The 13,059-nt window shown below is 43.2% G+C and overlaps 1 protein-coding gene across 1 annotated transcript in view; it reads right to left on the bottom strand.

The window, feature by feature from the left end:
• The window catches only part of MAML2 (mastermind like transcriptional coactivator 2), a 269,429-nt gene that overhangs the window by 9,227 nt on the left and 247,143 nt on the right, over positions 1-13,059 (bottom strand). The window contains exons 4-5 of the mRNA XM_063951490.1: positions 9,106-9,255; positions 3,733-3,844 (exon numbers count right to left, since the gene is read on the bottom strand). Coding sequence (XP_063807560.1) covers positions 3,733-3,844; positions 9,106-9,255 — 262 coding nt within the window. The remainder of the gene's footprint in view (positions 1-3,732; positions 3,845-9,105; positions 9,256-13,059) is intronic.

Here is a 13,059-nt window from a genome sequence, read left to right on the forward strand (position 1 = left end):
CAATTATTATTTCCGAGATATCCCCTGAAGACACTTATTTTCAGGGGGTACCCGCAAATAATAAGTATCCTCCTGAAGTATCTACTTGGGGACCGCAGTTGATATCGAAGTTATCTTCTGCGATCCCTTAGTTTTGTTTGCAATAGTCCCATAGAAACCTTTCTTGCCGGATATACCGAGCGGTATTTTTTATTGTTACGAATAGCACTGAACAGAAATTATAATGATCAGGTCTAGGACCCGATAATTAGTAAATATTCTTATTTGTCTTTCGAGTTGCTGATTTCATAATTACATTACAGTAGCACATGATGTACATTATATCCGGACATATTTTATCCTGCGTCTCCAATCAAACAGCAGCTGTCAGGAGACTGGGATGAATCGCTAATTTTATTCTGAACCTTCGGCTTTTATTTACTAACTTATTTCTACAAGGATTCCTCTCTTCTACTTTGGCAGCGGGGACAAGAGCTGATTTAACAAGTTCGGTGACGGTGTCCGACAGAGCAATAAATTAATGCTGCGAGCCGTCGGCCAATAAAGATTTCACTGAGGAGATTTTACTGACACTTGTCTGTGCTGATCATAGTCTGTGTGTGCACATATAATGAGGTGCATTATTGTCTAGCTGATTTCACTGACAAATAACAAATAGGATAAAAAGAAGACTAGGTTGATTTTGTCTTAAAACCAATGGCCGCATGAAATCTACCAGCTATATCGCTGGAATCACGCGGGGGCCAGCAAACTGGGGCCTATAAAAGGGGATTGTTGTGTATTGTTATCTATTATCAAATACACTTAATTACCTTTACTAAGGGGGTCATTCCAAGTTGATCGCTCGCTAGCAGTTTTTAGCAGCCGTGCAAACACATAGTCGCCGCCCACAGGGGAGTGTATTTTCACTTTGCAGGAGTGCGAACGCCTGTGCAGCTGAGCGCCTGCAAACACACTTTGTGCAAAACAAGACCAGCACTGTAGTTACTTATCCTGTGCGATGATTGCTGCGACGAGTGACACGGTAATGACGTCAGATACCCGCCCAGCAAACGCCCGGCCACGCCTGCGTTTTTCCAAACGCTCCCAGAAAACGGTCAGTTGACACTCAGAAACTCCCACTTCCTGTCAATCTTCTTGCGACCGCCAGTGCGACTGAAAGCGTCGCTAGATCCTGTGTAAAACCACGATGCTCGTTGTACCCGTACGTCGCTCGTGCACATTGCGGAGCACACGCATGCGCAGATTTGCAGTTTTTTCAACTGATCGCTGCGCTGCGAAAAACGTCAGCAAGCGATCAACTCGGAATGACCCCCTAAATACACTGAGAGAAAGTCACGGTAACATTCTATTGAATCATAAAATTTCTATATTACTAATAAGTGAGCCAGTTACAGGGGCATCTTAAGAGGGGAGGGGCCATATGCAGTATAGAGTGTTGAACCCTAACAACCCCCTTCCCCACCGATGTCCCGCTGCATGCGCATTGTAGACCGGAGTGTACCTGGTGCCATTTTCCCAGTGATTTCTCTCTTGTACATGCACCATTTTCCTGGAGGCAGCCGCCAGACAGGGTGAGTATATTGAATGGGGGCAATGAGTGCAATATAGGCTTATCGGGGCCTAGGGTCCCACACACCCTGCACCCATTACAGATACCCCAGTGGCTTTCTACCTATTAACATGTTGTGTAATGTCATATAACAACTATATAACAGCTATGTACAACTAAAAGGGGTGCATTTACTTGTCATGCATTCCTTATTCAAGAATTTAAGGTGGTCTATATAATAAGTCATGTATATTATATTATTTTTATTATTATTATATGTCACTAACTATAGTAATGGCAAAATAACCACTGGTAAAGTTACAGCAGCCGTTAGTTGCCCAACATAGAATTAGTCATTTGTAGCTGTGGTTACCATGACTGAGCACAACTGTTGGCATTGCTTGATTGTGGACTATGTAGGAGGCATGAGATGTCCTTTTAAGTGGTTGTTGTGTCTCAAAGTGTCTAGCACTGATCTACATCACATTCTGGACCTTATACATAGTTGGAAACACAAACACCACATGCACCTGGGAGAAATAGCATTTTGCTGGCTGTTCTGAGTTGGCACCAAATGAGGTATGCGACCAAATCTGCATAGGCAGCAAATGTGCCTCCCACTCGCCCTCCCAATAACAGGAGGAGTAATACAACTGGAGGTACACACAGAGTACTATTACTGCAGATCACAGCTGCAGCAGTTGTATTACACTTACATAATTGGGTGTTATCTTAGACTGGTTCGGCTGATCAACCTTCATCAGCTGGCAACTTGCTCCAGGGTTTGAGCAGCGGCATTTCATGTCCTTTCAAACAGGTGCATTTGCGCATTTCATGTGGCCATCTTGGAAACATATAGTTTTACTGTACTTTGGCCACGTCTACGCCCCCCTCCAACCCCAGCACCCTTGGAGCAGGGAGTGTAGAATGCGGGCAAGATGCCAGGGCCAAAAACACACACTGCGATATGACATGCATGTGCAATAAAAAACAGAGCAAGTAGCAGAGACAAAAGCCGCAACTTGTGTTTACGGGTTCAGTATGATATCCCGGCTGACGGGATGCCGGCGATCAGAATACCAACGCCGGCATCCCAATGGTTTAAATCCCAACAGAGCAGAGGTAAGACTGTTCCTCCCTGTTCCTACTCCCTAATTCTCCCTTTCCGCAGCTGAACCCTAACCTGCCCCTTAATGCCTGACACTTACCACCCCGCCGGTGGTGTCTAGACCTAACCCTACCTCCCCGCAACCTAACAACACCCCCCAGGGGGATCCTAAGCCTAACCCCCTCCCGCGGCTCTAACCCACCTGCTATACTTACGGTCTAGATGCCGGCTGTTGGGATTCCGACATCGGTCCCCGGACCCTGTTGGGATCCCAGAATCAGCATTCTGATGGCTGTCGAGATTCCGGGCCGGCATCTTAACCACATCCCGTGTTTACATCCAACTCTAAATGTGGTGATTCATGTATGTCTAAATCATACTTTATGTATTTGTACATCTCACTATGGGAAGTATTCAATTGATGCCGGATCCTTTCCGATGGAAAGGATCCGAGAGTTCAGTATTCAATTTGAGGCCAAAGTCGGATTGACATTGTCGAAAATGGGACTAAAACCACTCGGATTTGGTCACAAATACGTCAAAACACATAGATCCACAGCTAATCCGTTGATCCACGCGTTTTCGACAAGTCGGAATTGCCAACAAGTCGGAAAAACGGCAGCCCCACTGAATAGGTCAAATCATGGTTCGACCTAAAAAAATTGGAAACTGCCGTCTATCCGACTAGTGTTCAGAGAGTTCACTGCTAAATTTAAAGCGACATTTAGTTATAAAGCTGACTTTGCCTTTTACTGCTTTAAATTTAGCAGCAAACATGCCAGTTCCTTAAACCGGCAACCTATTACATAACACCCCATAATTGTAATTCTAAAACACACTATATTTATGTCTACAACACTCTATGTACATCTACATCACACTATGGGGGGAATTCAAATGTTTGAAAAGTTGGTTGGGGGTCTGGTTTTTCCTATTAGATAGGAAAAAAACAGACACCCAACTGACTTTTCAAACAATTGAATATCCCCCTATATGTATTTCTGCATCACACACTATATACTGTATATGTGTACTTCACACTATATGTACGTCTACGTTACAGTATACTTACTGGAGAACTGATTGGCCTGCTGCATGCCGACTGTGTTTCTTCTTTGATCCTTGTAGTCAGGCGGCGGCCGTGTCAGATGCCTGTTTAGTTGATCCTGGCTGTTACATTTTTCCTTCAAAAATAAAATAAAAATCTCTAAGCATTTAATATTTTTACACATGTACCAAATCATTCTGAAAGTCACTACTATAAGGTAAGGATAGACTAATGTGAATATAAAGAGAGGTGAGAAGACAAGATGAGCTATTGATGCACCGAAGGAGATATTATTATTATCCTTTATTTATATGGCACCACAAGGGGTCTGCAGCGCCTTACAAAGTACATATACAGAACGAATAAAACAAGAAAGTGACCTACAGTACAGAACATCTCATATCAATGTAATCTTGCGAAATAACAAAATAAAATTGAGAGAAAAGTAAAGGGCCCTACACATTGGACGACCTGCCTCCGAGCTGCCCGACAGCTGACACGGCAGACGGGCGACCTGGCCGCGGGGGGAGTGAAGTTTCTTCACTCCACCCGTCACCCGGCTCCATAGCATGAATGCAAATATGGACGAGATCGCCCATATTGGCCTGCATGCACAAGCGACTGGGCACCAACGATGAACGATTGCAGGGCCGCGCATCGTTCATCGTTGGTGCCTCCACACTGAACAATATCGTTTAGTGCTATCGGCCAGTGTGTAGGGCCCTTAAGTGAAATGGTAAGGAAAAATAAGTGATTATATACTGTTTGCTTTGTGTCTGTGTTTTTATTTCTGGTATTTACTAATAATTAAATAATAATTAATAAAGTTTTTAGCAATAGCTGTAGAACGTACTGTAAAGAATGTTGGTTGGTATTCTAATATAATGTAATTAATAAGAGAATTAGGTATCCCCAGAAAAGATGAGTAAAGTTACCTTTTTATATAGTTTTATAAGTTTCCTTTTTATATTCCCTTTTTATATCTGCTTAAGGATTCTGTCTATTTCATTTAGTTGCTTTGCCTTGGAATCATTCTATTTCAGTACAAATGTAGAGAGCTGCATTAAAATTGCTGTGGTTTATATAAAGCTTCCCTTACGTTGTGGAAATGTAACTGTTGCAAAATATTATTAAGTTGCAGATTCCCCCTAGGGCAGTGGTTCTCAAACTGTGTGTCCTGGGGTGCCTCTGGACACTTGCAGCGGTGCCTTGGGTTGGTGGTCCAGGACCAATTCAAATTTTTTATGGTCAATGTAATAGGCAAAACCAGTGCTGGTGACTGATAGTCATAAAATATGTGGACAAACAGAAGCAAATCTTGTCCCTCACCACATAACTGACCCTAAGGAGGACATTAAAGAACAATTTACTTCATTTCATTTTAAATTTCTTAATAAAAAACTTTTGGCCTAGGGGTGCTGTTAAAAAAAATTCTGATACTGTAGGGCGCCGTGATTCAAAAAAGTTTGGGAACCGCTGCTCTAGGGAACTAATACAATTCCGAGACTCTTCTCAGACGTGTTATCACTCACAAACTGTAAACTGCTGACAACTGAGTCACATTTGTGATTAATAGTCAAATGTAGTGCTGGATCTTAATATAAAATTAATTGGTCTGTTTGTTTGTTTGTTTGTCCAGTTAGGCATTCGGACACCCCTGCACAGAATGGGATGAAACCAACGCAAGGTGGTCTAGTTGGATCCTGGACAGGTTTTAGGGGGGTTATGGGTCCTAGTCGGAACTTTGACCCAGGGAGACTGTTCTGAGCTTTCCACTAGATGGATTTGGATGAAAACTTCACAGAGTGGTAACAATGGATCCCAGAATACTAAGGGGTCCCGGTCGGCCCTACAGTTGTCTGTGTACGCCGTGCAGAACTTTAACCCTGAGAGCCTGTTCTGGGCTTTCAATGGATGGATTTGGACAAAAACTTCACAGAGTTATAACTTTGGGTCAAGACACCTCCCCCTCAAAAAAAAGACACTCATAGGTGTGTTGGGAGAGCTGCTAAGCTACTTATTTTTTTTTTTCTTAAACTGACAGTTACATCCAACTAATTTGAAGATTTAAACGCTGGGTACTTCAGCTAGATTTACATATTTTGACTTGTAATAACACATCAACTTTGTACGTGTCAACTCTTAAATACTGTAATAGGTTTTGTCATCAATCATGAAAAAAGTTTTGATAATAGTAACTTCACGTCAATGTTCCTGATGGGGTTGTTGAGTATAGTGGTCAGCTGTTTATCTTTTTTAAATCCCTGAATTACTGTAGTAAATCGCTGCACAATTTAAGACCTATTGTTTTAAACAGAGTTTTCCTAATGGGGTTGTTAAGAATATTGATCAGTTGTTTATTTCTCAGTTCCTTCAATTAGCACATATCTGTACAGTTTGAAATATACTATATGATATACTGGCAAACTGTTGGTTTTTCAGGCAATACGGCAGATCTTTGTGCCAGTCACAATAATATTCAAAGCTCTTTATATCATTGTCAAATGTGGGTGTATTGAAACAAGATGTTGTCAATGAAAATAAGTATTGCACTGCTTGGCTTGCTCAGAAACCCTATATACTTTAAGCTATTGCATTACATTTAACAGTTTTTAAATGGTTTGATGGACATGAAAACACTGCTGCAGTGAACATGCCAACGTGCGTTTCGCTGCAATGCCTTATTCAAGGTTATTATATGTGTTTAGCAGCTCTCCTAAATAACACTTTTTTTGAAATTACAGAATGTTATTACCAGGATAATGTAATACACATTATCTCAGCCACAGATAAAAATAAGTAGTACAATGGCCCTCCTTCCAAGTTGTTCGCTCGGTAATTTTCTTCGCATCGCAGCGATTTTCTGCTAATTGCGCATGCGCAATGTTCGCACTGCGACTGCGCCAAGTAAATTTGCTAAGAAGTTTGGTATTTTACTCACGGCATTACAAGGTTTTTTCTTCGTTCTGGTGATCGGAGTGTGATTGACAGGAAGTAGGTGTTTCTGGGCGGAAACTGGACGTTTTATGGGAGTGTGTGAAAAAACACTGCCGTTTCTGGGAAAAACGCGGGAGTGGCTGAAGAAACGGGGGAGTGTCTGGGCGAACGCTGGGTGTGTTTGTGACGTCAAACCAGGAACGACAAGCACTGAACTGATCGCACTGGAAGAGTAAGTCTCGAGCTACTCAGAAACTGCACAGAGAAATCTTTTCGCAATATTGCGAATCTTTAGTTCGCAATTCTGCTAAGCTAAGATTCACTCCCAGTAGGCGGCGGCTTAGCGTGTGCAATGCTGCTAAAAGCAGCTTGCGAGCGAACAACTCGGAATGAGGGCCCATATCTATAAAACTGAAAAGCGTTAAGATAGATTTCATCCCGTGGCAAATAGATTAACTGGACAAATATAGGGAAAATTAATTTATTGAAGAATTTATTCTTTATGCAGGACAATCCAAAGTTCATTAATTGTGAATATAATAAGTGAAGACTAAGTTTAAAATGAGTCACCAATTCTGTAACCAAGTAATTTAATTGAGTAATGTAACGAACGGAAGTCATAGCTATCCCAATTTACATATCACAGGATACCCAAGATCTTTTTTTTTTTTGCTAAGATGAACAAATGTGGGATGCTGGTGGCTCCATTTGTACATCGATCGCGTGAGAAGTGGATAGATATGGATGCACTGATTCCATGTTTTGTGTGAGTAAACTCTCCCTTTGTTAGATATTGTCTATGAAAGAGATATTATCAGTTGATCTTTACATTTCCACTGAGCTGCTTTGGAGCTCCGGAAACTACCAGCCAAATCAGTCTTTCCAGGGGCTCCTCCGGTTAGGGATTGCCATTGGTGGGCTGCACATCGATGGTTGCCATTGATGGCACCATCAATGCTAACCATCAATGGCACTTAAACCATCTACTGATGGTTTGCACCACTCGATGGCCAATGCTGGGCCACGAGACAATAAAAATTGGGGGCAGGGCTTAGTGGAAGCCAGGGGCGGGGCTACGCTCTGTGCCAGTAAAAATTTTTTTAGAAATACTCAGGGATAAATGGCAGGGAACCAGGGTAGTTAGCAATCGATGTTTGGCAACTAATGATGGCCGATGGCCATCCCTACAGTTCTGTAGTATAGCACCAGCAAAAGTGACTTGTTTGCCATTCTCAAATAGGTGTGAGCAGGACAACCAATAGGAAGGTGAAAGCTCCTGTATGCTCAGTTTTATGCTAATAATCCACTATAACCAACCTCAAGACAATCAATAAAAGTAAAGCAGGTTTGCCAATCCTTAACAACAAAATCCAATGGACATTCTTATTAAAATTTACTGGCACCTAGAATTTTACTGACACGTTGTGATTCTTTCAAAATGTGTCCGTACCCGATAGTAAAGCAGAATTTACAATTACAATAAACTAGGGCTCATGGGTTTTAAATAAAGGCTTTATAATCAATGCTATCTTTTTCACATGCGGCAACTGTTGTGTCTTTCAAGTTCTGCCTTACATTGGGGAAATGTGCTCTCTGCCAAAATACAACTGTAAAACGCATCTCATTAAAGGACGAGACATGACTTCCAACGGCTTATGCATGGTGCAAAAATGTAGTTCTCCTGCAAATGAAATGTCCATGCCCCCACTCAGCATAATGACAACAGGACCCTTAAACAATTTCCACCCTTTGGGCCTGATCAGAAGTGGTCGCTGCTGCTGTACTGTTAAAAACCACGTGTTACTGAGTTTGACTGATTGATTGATTGACTGATTGATTGATTGAAACGTGTTTCAGTGACCACTAGATAATTCCTTAATTGGCAAGATTAGAAAATATTCTTCATTTACACATAGCTGCAGTGTCATACATGCCTACTTTCCAAAGTTCCCCGAAGGTAGGTCCAAAAAGTACAGTCAACGTGACAAAACGACTTGTGCCACCTGCTGTGCAATTTTATAATGACATGATTTTCTGGCGAAATGCATAATTAGGACCCCACCCACTTCCCTAAGGCGCTCCGAGAGAGTAAGTATGGTGCATCCTCATAGGGTTCCCCAACATTTTAATGGGCCTCTAAGTACTACAAGTCCCATCAAACCATGTATGTGTTAATTTGATTCATAGCTATGTTTTGCATTTTAAATATTCCTCTTAAATATATAGACAATTACAGTAATATTTAATGCTCAGAGGATAAGAATAATGATGATGTCATAAATATATTCTAACATACAGAAGAACAAATAGTACTGTGCACTTGGACAGTGGTAAATAGTGACAATTACAGGGACAAACCTACTGGTACTGTCCCGGGAAACTAAGGACAGTAGGTACATATAACACTTCTATGTCCACTCACACATTCATACCACATTACTGATAATATGGGACTTTTACCATTCCAGCTAACATCTGCTGCTGCATCAACTGGCGCTGTACAATGTTTGTCTTCTCCATCAGCTGCTGGGTGGTGTAACCAGCTGGACTTGGGCAGGACGTAGGCTGAGAGCCAGGGCCGGGACTCCGTGTGGCAGCAGAGTGCTGTTCCTGTAGTGAGATGGAGAGCACAACCTCAGCAAAGTTCCAGTTTCCATGACATTTGTACACAATGGGTCTCATTCATCTAGCACACCCAGTACACACAGCAAATCAACTCGGTCTGATGTCTAGCACGCACACACCAAGGAGCATGTCTCCATTCAGCAGTGATGGGCAGCCAGCTGCATGAGCGGGGAGAAGGAAAACGCTTTAGAAAAATCTTGTCAATGTCACACCAAAATCATCCCATGATTTTATCCCCTCCCCTATCAATAAATAACATTTCTCTGTTATCTCTTAAGGTACTGTCTTGTTATAGTGTACAGCAATGGTTCTCATACTTTATTCAATCACAGCTCATTAGAGTATCAGCATTTTTCATGGCACCCCAAAGACCCAAAGTTTCTTATTGAGAAATTCTGAAAATAAATATTAAATTAATTCATTTATGATTACCTGTCACCCTTAGGGTCAGTTATGCGGTGGTGGACTGGGTGGCATTTCTGTTTGTCCACAGATTTTATGACTGGCAGACACCAGCTCTGGTTTTGCCTATCATATGAGCAATAAGTAAATTGATGTCATCCTGGACCACCCACCCATGTCACCCCTGCAAGTGCCCCGTGGCACCCCAGGGTGTCACGGCACCCAGTTTAGGAACCACTGGTGTAAAGGATTCATGAGGGGACACTTGAACTGTTTTATTACATGTGTCACTTTTGTGAGAGTGATACTTTGTGTTACTCGGAAATTTACTTTTTCCGTCTGAGCCCTATACTTTCAATGGGACCTGCTTGGCAGAGAAGTGCATTTGCAGAACTCTCCAGTGGTAATAAAAATGGTACAACCTTCTCTATGTAATGATTAATAAAACAAATAATAATAATAATAATAATAATAATAATAATAATAATAATAATAATAAAACATTGCATTTAGACTCCAAAATTAGAGGGAGGCCTACCAAACTCCCAACAGGACAAGCAATTATTCAGCAGTAGCCCTGACCTGTCTGTGTGAGGATACACCTGTATTATACAAATCAACTCATCAACTACTGCCCACTACAATAAACACCTTGGCACCCCACTTAATGACACAAATGCCATCACCAAGCAACCACCCACCTTTTTTTTCCGGGTGTAGTATGGTATGCCGGTGGCTGGGCTCCCGGCGGCCAGTATACCGGCACCGGAATCCCGACCGCCGGAATGCCGACAGCTGGGCGAGTGCAAATGATCCCCTTGTGGGCACGGTGGCTTGCTATGCTCGCCACGCTATATATTCTCCCTCAAGAGGGAGAAAAGGTGTCGGTATGCCTGGTGTTGGGATTCCGGCACCGGTATACTGTTCGCCGGGATCCCGATAGGCGGCAAATTGAAGACCACCCCTTTTTTCCACATACCAGTTTATCACCAATTAGCTTTTACCTGTCTATTGCAAGAGTAAATACTGACTTTAAAGTCTAATTAACTGAGCTCCATGAGAGTGCCAAATGAATCACGACCTATGTAGTGTCTGTACTTCATGTGACGTGATCCCACTGGAAAATGAAGCTACAAGTTTTATTACCCGAAATAGTGAGTTTATAAATACAGTCAACCCCAGCAGTTCTGCGATATAATGGAACTTTCCTGTCTCCCCTCAGACAGGAATTCTATGCAAGTTCTCAGTTCCTGACAAGTCATCTATTACCCCACAGTGAGTGGCTTAAAGGAATTCTGATAAGTGCATGTACACATAATGCAATGACTTTGCTAAATTGCTCCTGTGAGCAATTCATACTTGACAAACTTTAAATCTTCCTGGGGTGGAGACGCAGCTGACCACTGTTGGGGAAAGGGAGGGGGGGGGGGGGGCTGGGCACACTCATCATTCTGCCTTGCCCACCCCCTCACACGTGGCATAATGCTATAAATGATTTCATAGTATTGGGTTGGGCCAAGAAAGAACGATTCTTTGATAATCACGTCACTGTGCCTCCCCTGACATACACATATAACCAGAAAGTGGGCGGGAGGGTGACCTGTTGTCCTGGGAGTTCATGGGACTCCACAACAAGTTGGGAATTGCCAGGACGTTCCAGGAATGTAGTCAAGTTGGGAAAAAGAATGCATGATCACGACAACATTACTCTCCCAGAATGCAGCTCTCCATGACTTCTGTAGAAGAGTAGAAGTGATAAGTGGTGAGCGGTATCATTATGCCCCACCCAACTGCACAATGCCACAGTTTGCAGTGTCACGTTCTCTTATGTTTTCCTCTGGCGTACCTCCCAACTGTCCTGATTTTGTCAGATGGGATATATATGGGCTATATGGGCACTGACCCACACTACCACCTGTGTGTGGGGAAGGGGGGGGGGGTAGGAGGGAACTCTCTCTGCTCTAGCAGTGAGTCAGTGCTGAGTGTGGCTGTGGGGGGGTGGTATATGGCCACACCCCCTTTCCATACACGCACTTCTCTATAATTCCCGGCTCACCTGCGCATTTCAGATAGGAATATCACACAGCTGTAGAGGTTACACATCAGGGATATGGTTTAAAGGTTTTCCATCTTATACTAAATGTTAGCTTTAAGGGAAAATCCAATTACCTGCGTCAGATTCACAGGTGCAAGTAATTGTGTCTGTATGCCGCACTTCCAGTACCACTGACTCTATGGGTCTGCGAGCATAGATGTGCGTGTCAGGCACTAGAAAGGGCTGGCAGTTCAGGTGCCATTGCTGGTGTTTACGCCCCGCTGCAACAGAAACATGCATCCTTGGTTTGGACAAGGATTCTCCCCTAAGTATCACGAGTACAGATGGCATGGAACTAAACACTTCTTTTAATTCTATAACGGTCACCTGCAGCATATGGCTGCCAAGAGAGTGAAGAAAGAGGACTGAAGAATGAAAGCTGAAAGAGAAGGTCTTGTGGGACATTAGGGCAGATGTACTAAGCCTCAGAGTGATAAAGTGGTGAGAGATAAACTACCAATCAATCAGTTCCTAACTCTCATTGTTCAAACACAGCTTGTAACATGGCAGTTATCAGAGCTGGATTTAGGGGTCAGGCCGCCCCTAGGCACAATGATATCCCCCCCCCCTCCCCCAACCACAATGACATCAGTGGCTGAACAGCCAATCCCCACCCCTTATACACACTGAGCCAAGTCGAGCCTGTTATACACATTGCGCCAGGTAGCCCCTTATACACAGTGCACCAGGTAGCCCCTTATACACATTGCACCAAGTAGCCCTTATACACGTTGAACCAGGTAGCCCTTTATACACATTGCACCAGGTAACCCATTATACACGTTGCAACAGGTAGCCCGTTATACACGTTACACCATGTAGCCCGTTATACACGTTGCACCAGGTAGCCCCTTATACACGTTGCACCAGGTAGCCCCTTATACACGTTGCACCAGGTAGCCCCTTATACACGTTGCACCAGGTAGCCCCTTATACACGTTTCATCAGGTAGCCCCTTATACACGTTGCACCAGGTAGCCCATTATACACACTGCATCAGGTAGCCCATTATACACACTGCACCAAGTAGCCCATTATACACATCTCCATCTCCACACAAAAAATAACTGCTGTCTTACTTTTTCCTCCTCAGACAGAAAAGCCTGATCACCTGCGTGGCAGCACACTGCGGTGCCTGGAGCACGCACCTCTCCTGACAGAATCCCTCTATGTTATGTGCCCGCCGCCAACCCAGGGTGTATTCATCCCGCCCTTTATGTGCTAACGTGACACCCAGGGTGTATTCCATAATCAACAAGGTTATTGTTTAGCTGTTTCTCATGCACTTACAT

This window comes from Pseudophryne corroboree, chromosome 2 (assembly GCF_028390025.1).
Source record: "Pseudophryne corroboree isolate aPseCor3 chromosome 2, aPseCor3.hap2, whole genome shotgun sequence".
NCBI classification, from domain to species: domain Eukaryota; kingdom Metazoa; phylum Chordata; class Amphibia; order Anura; family Myobatrachidae; genus Pseudophryne; species Pseudophryne corroboree.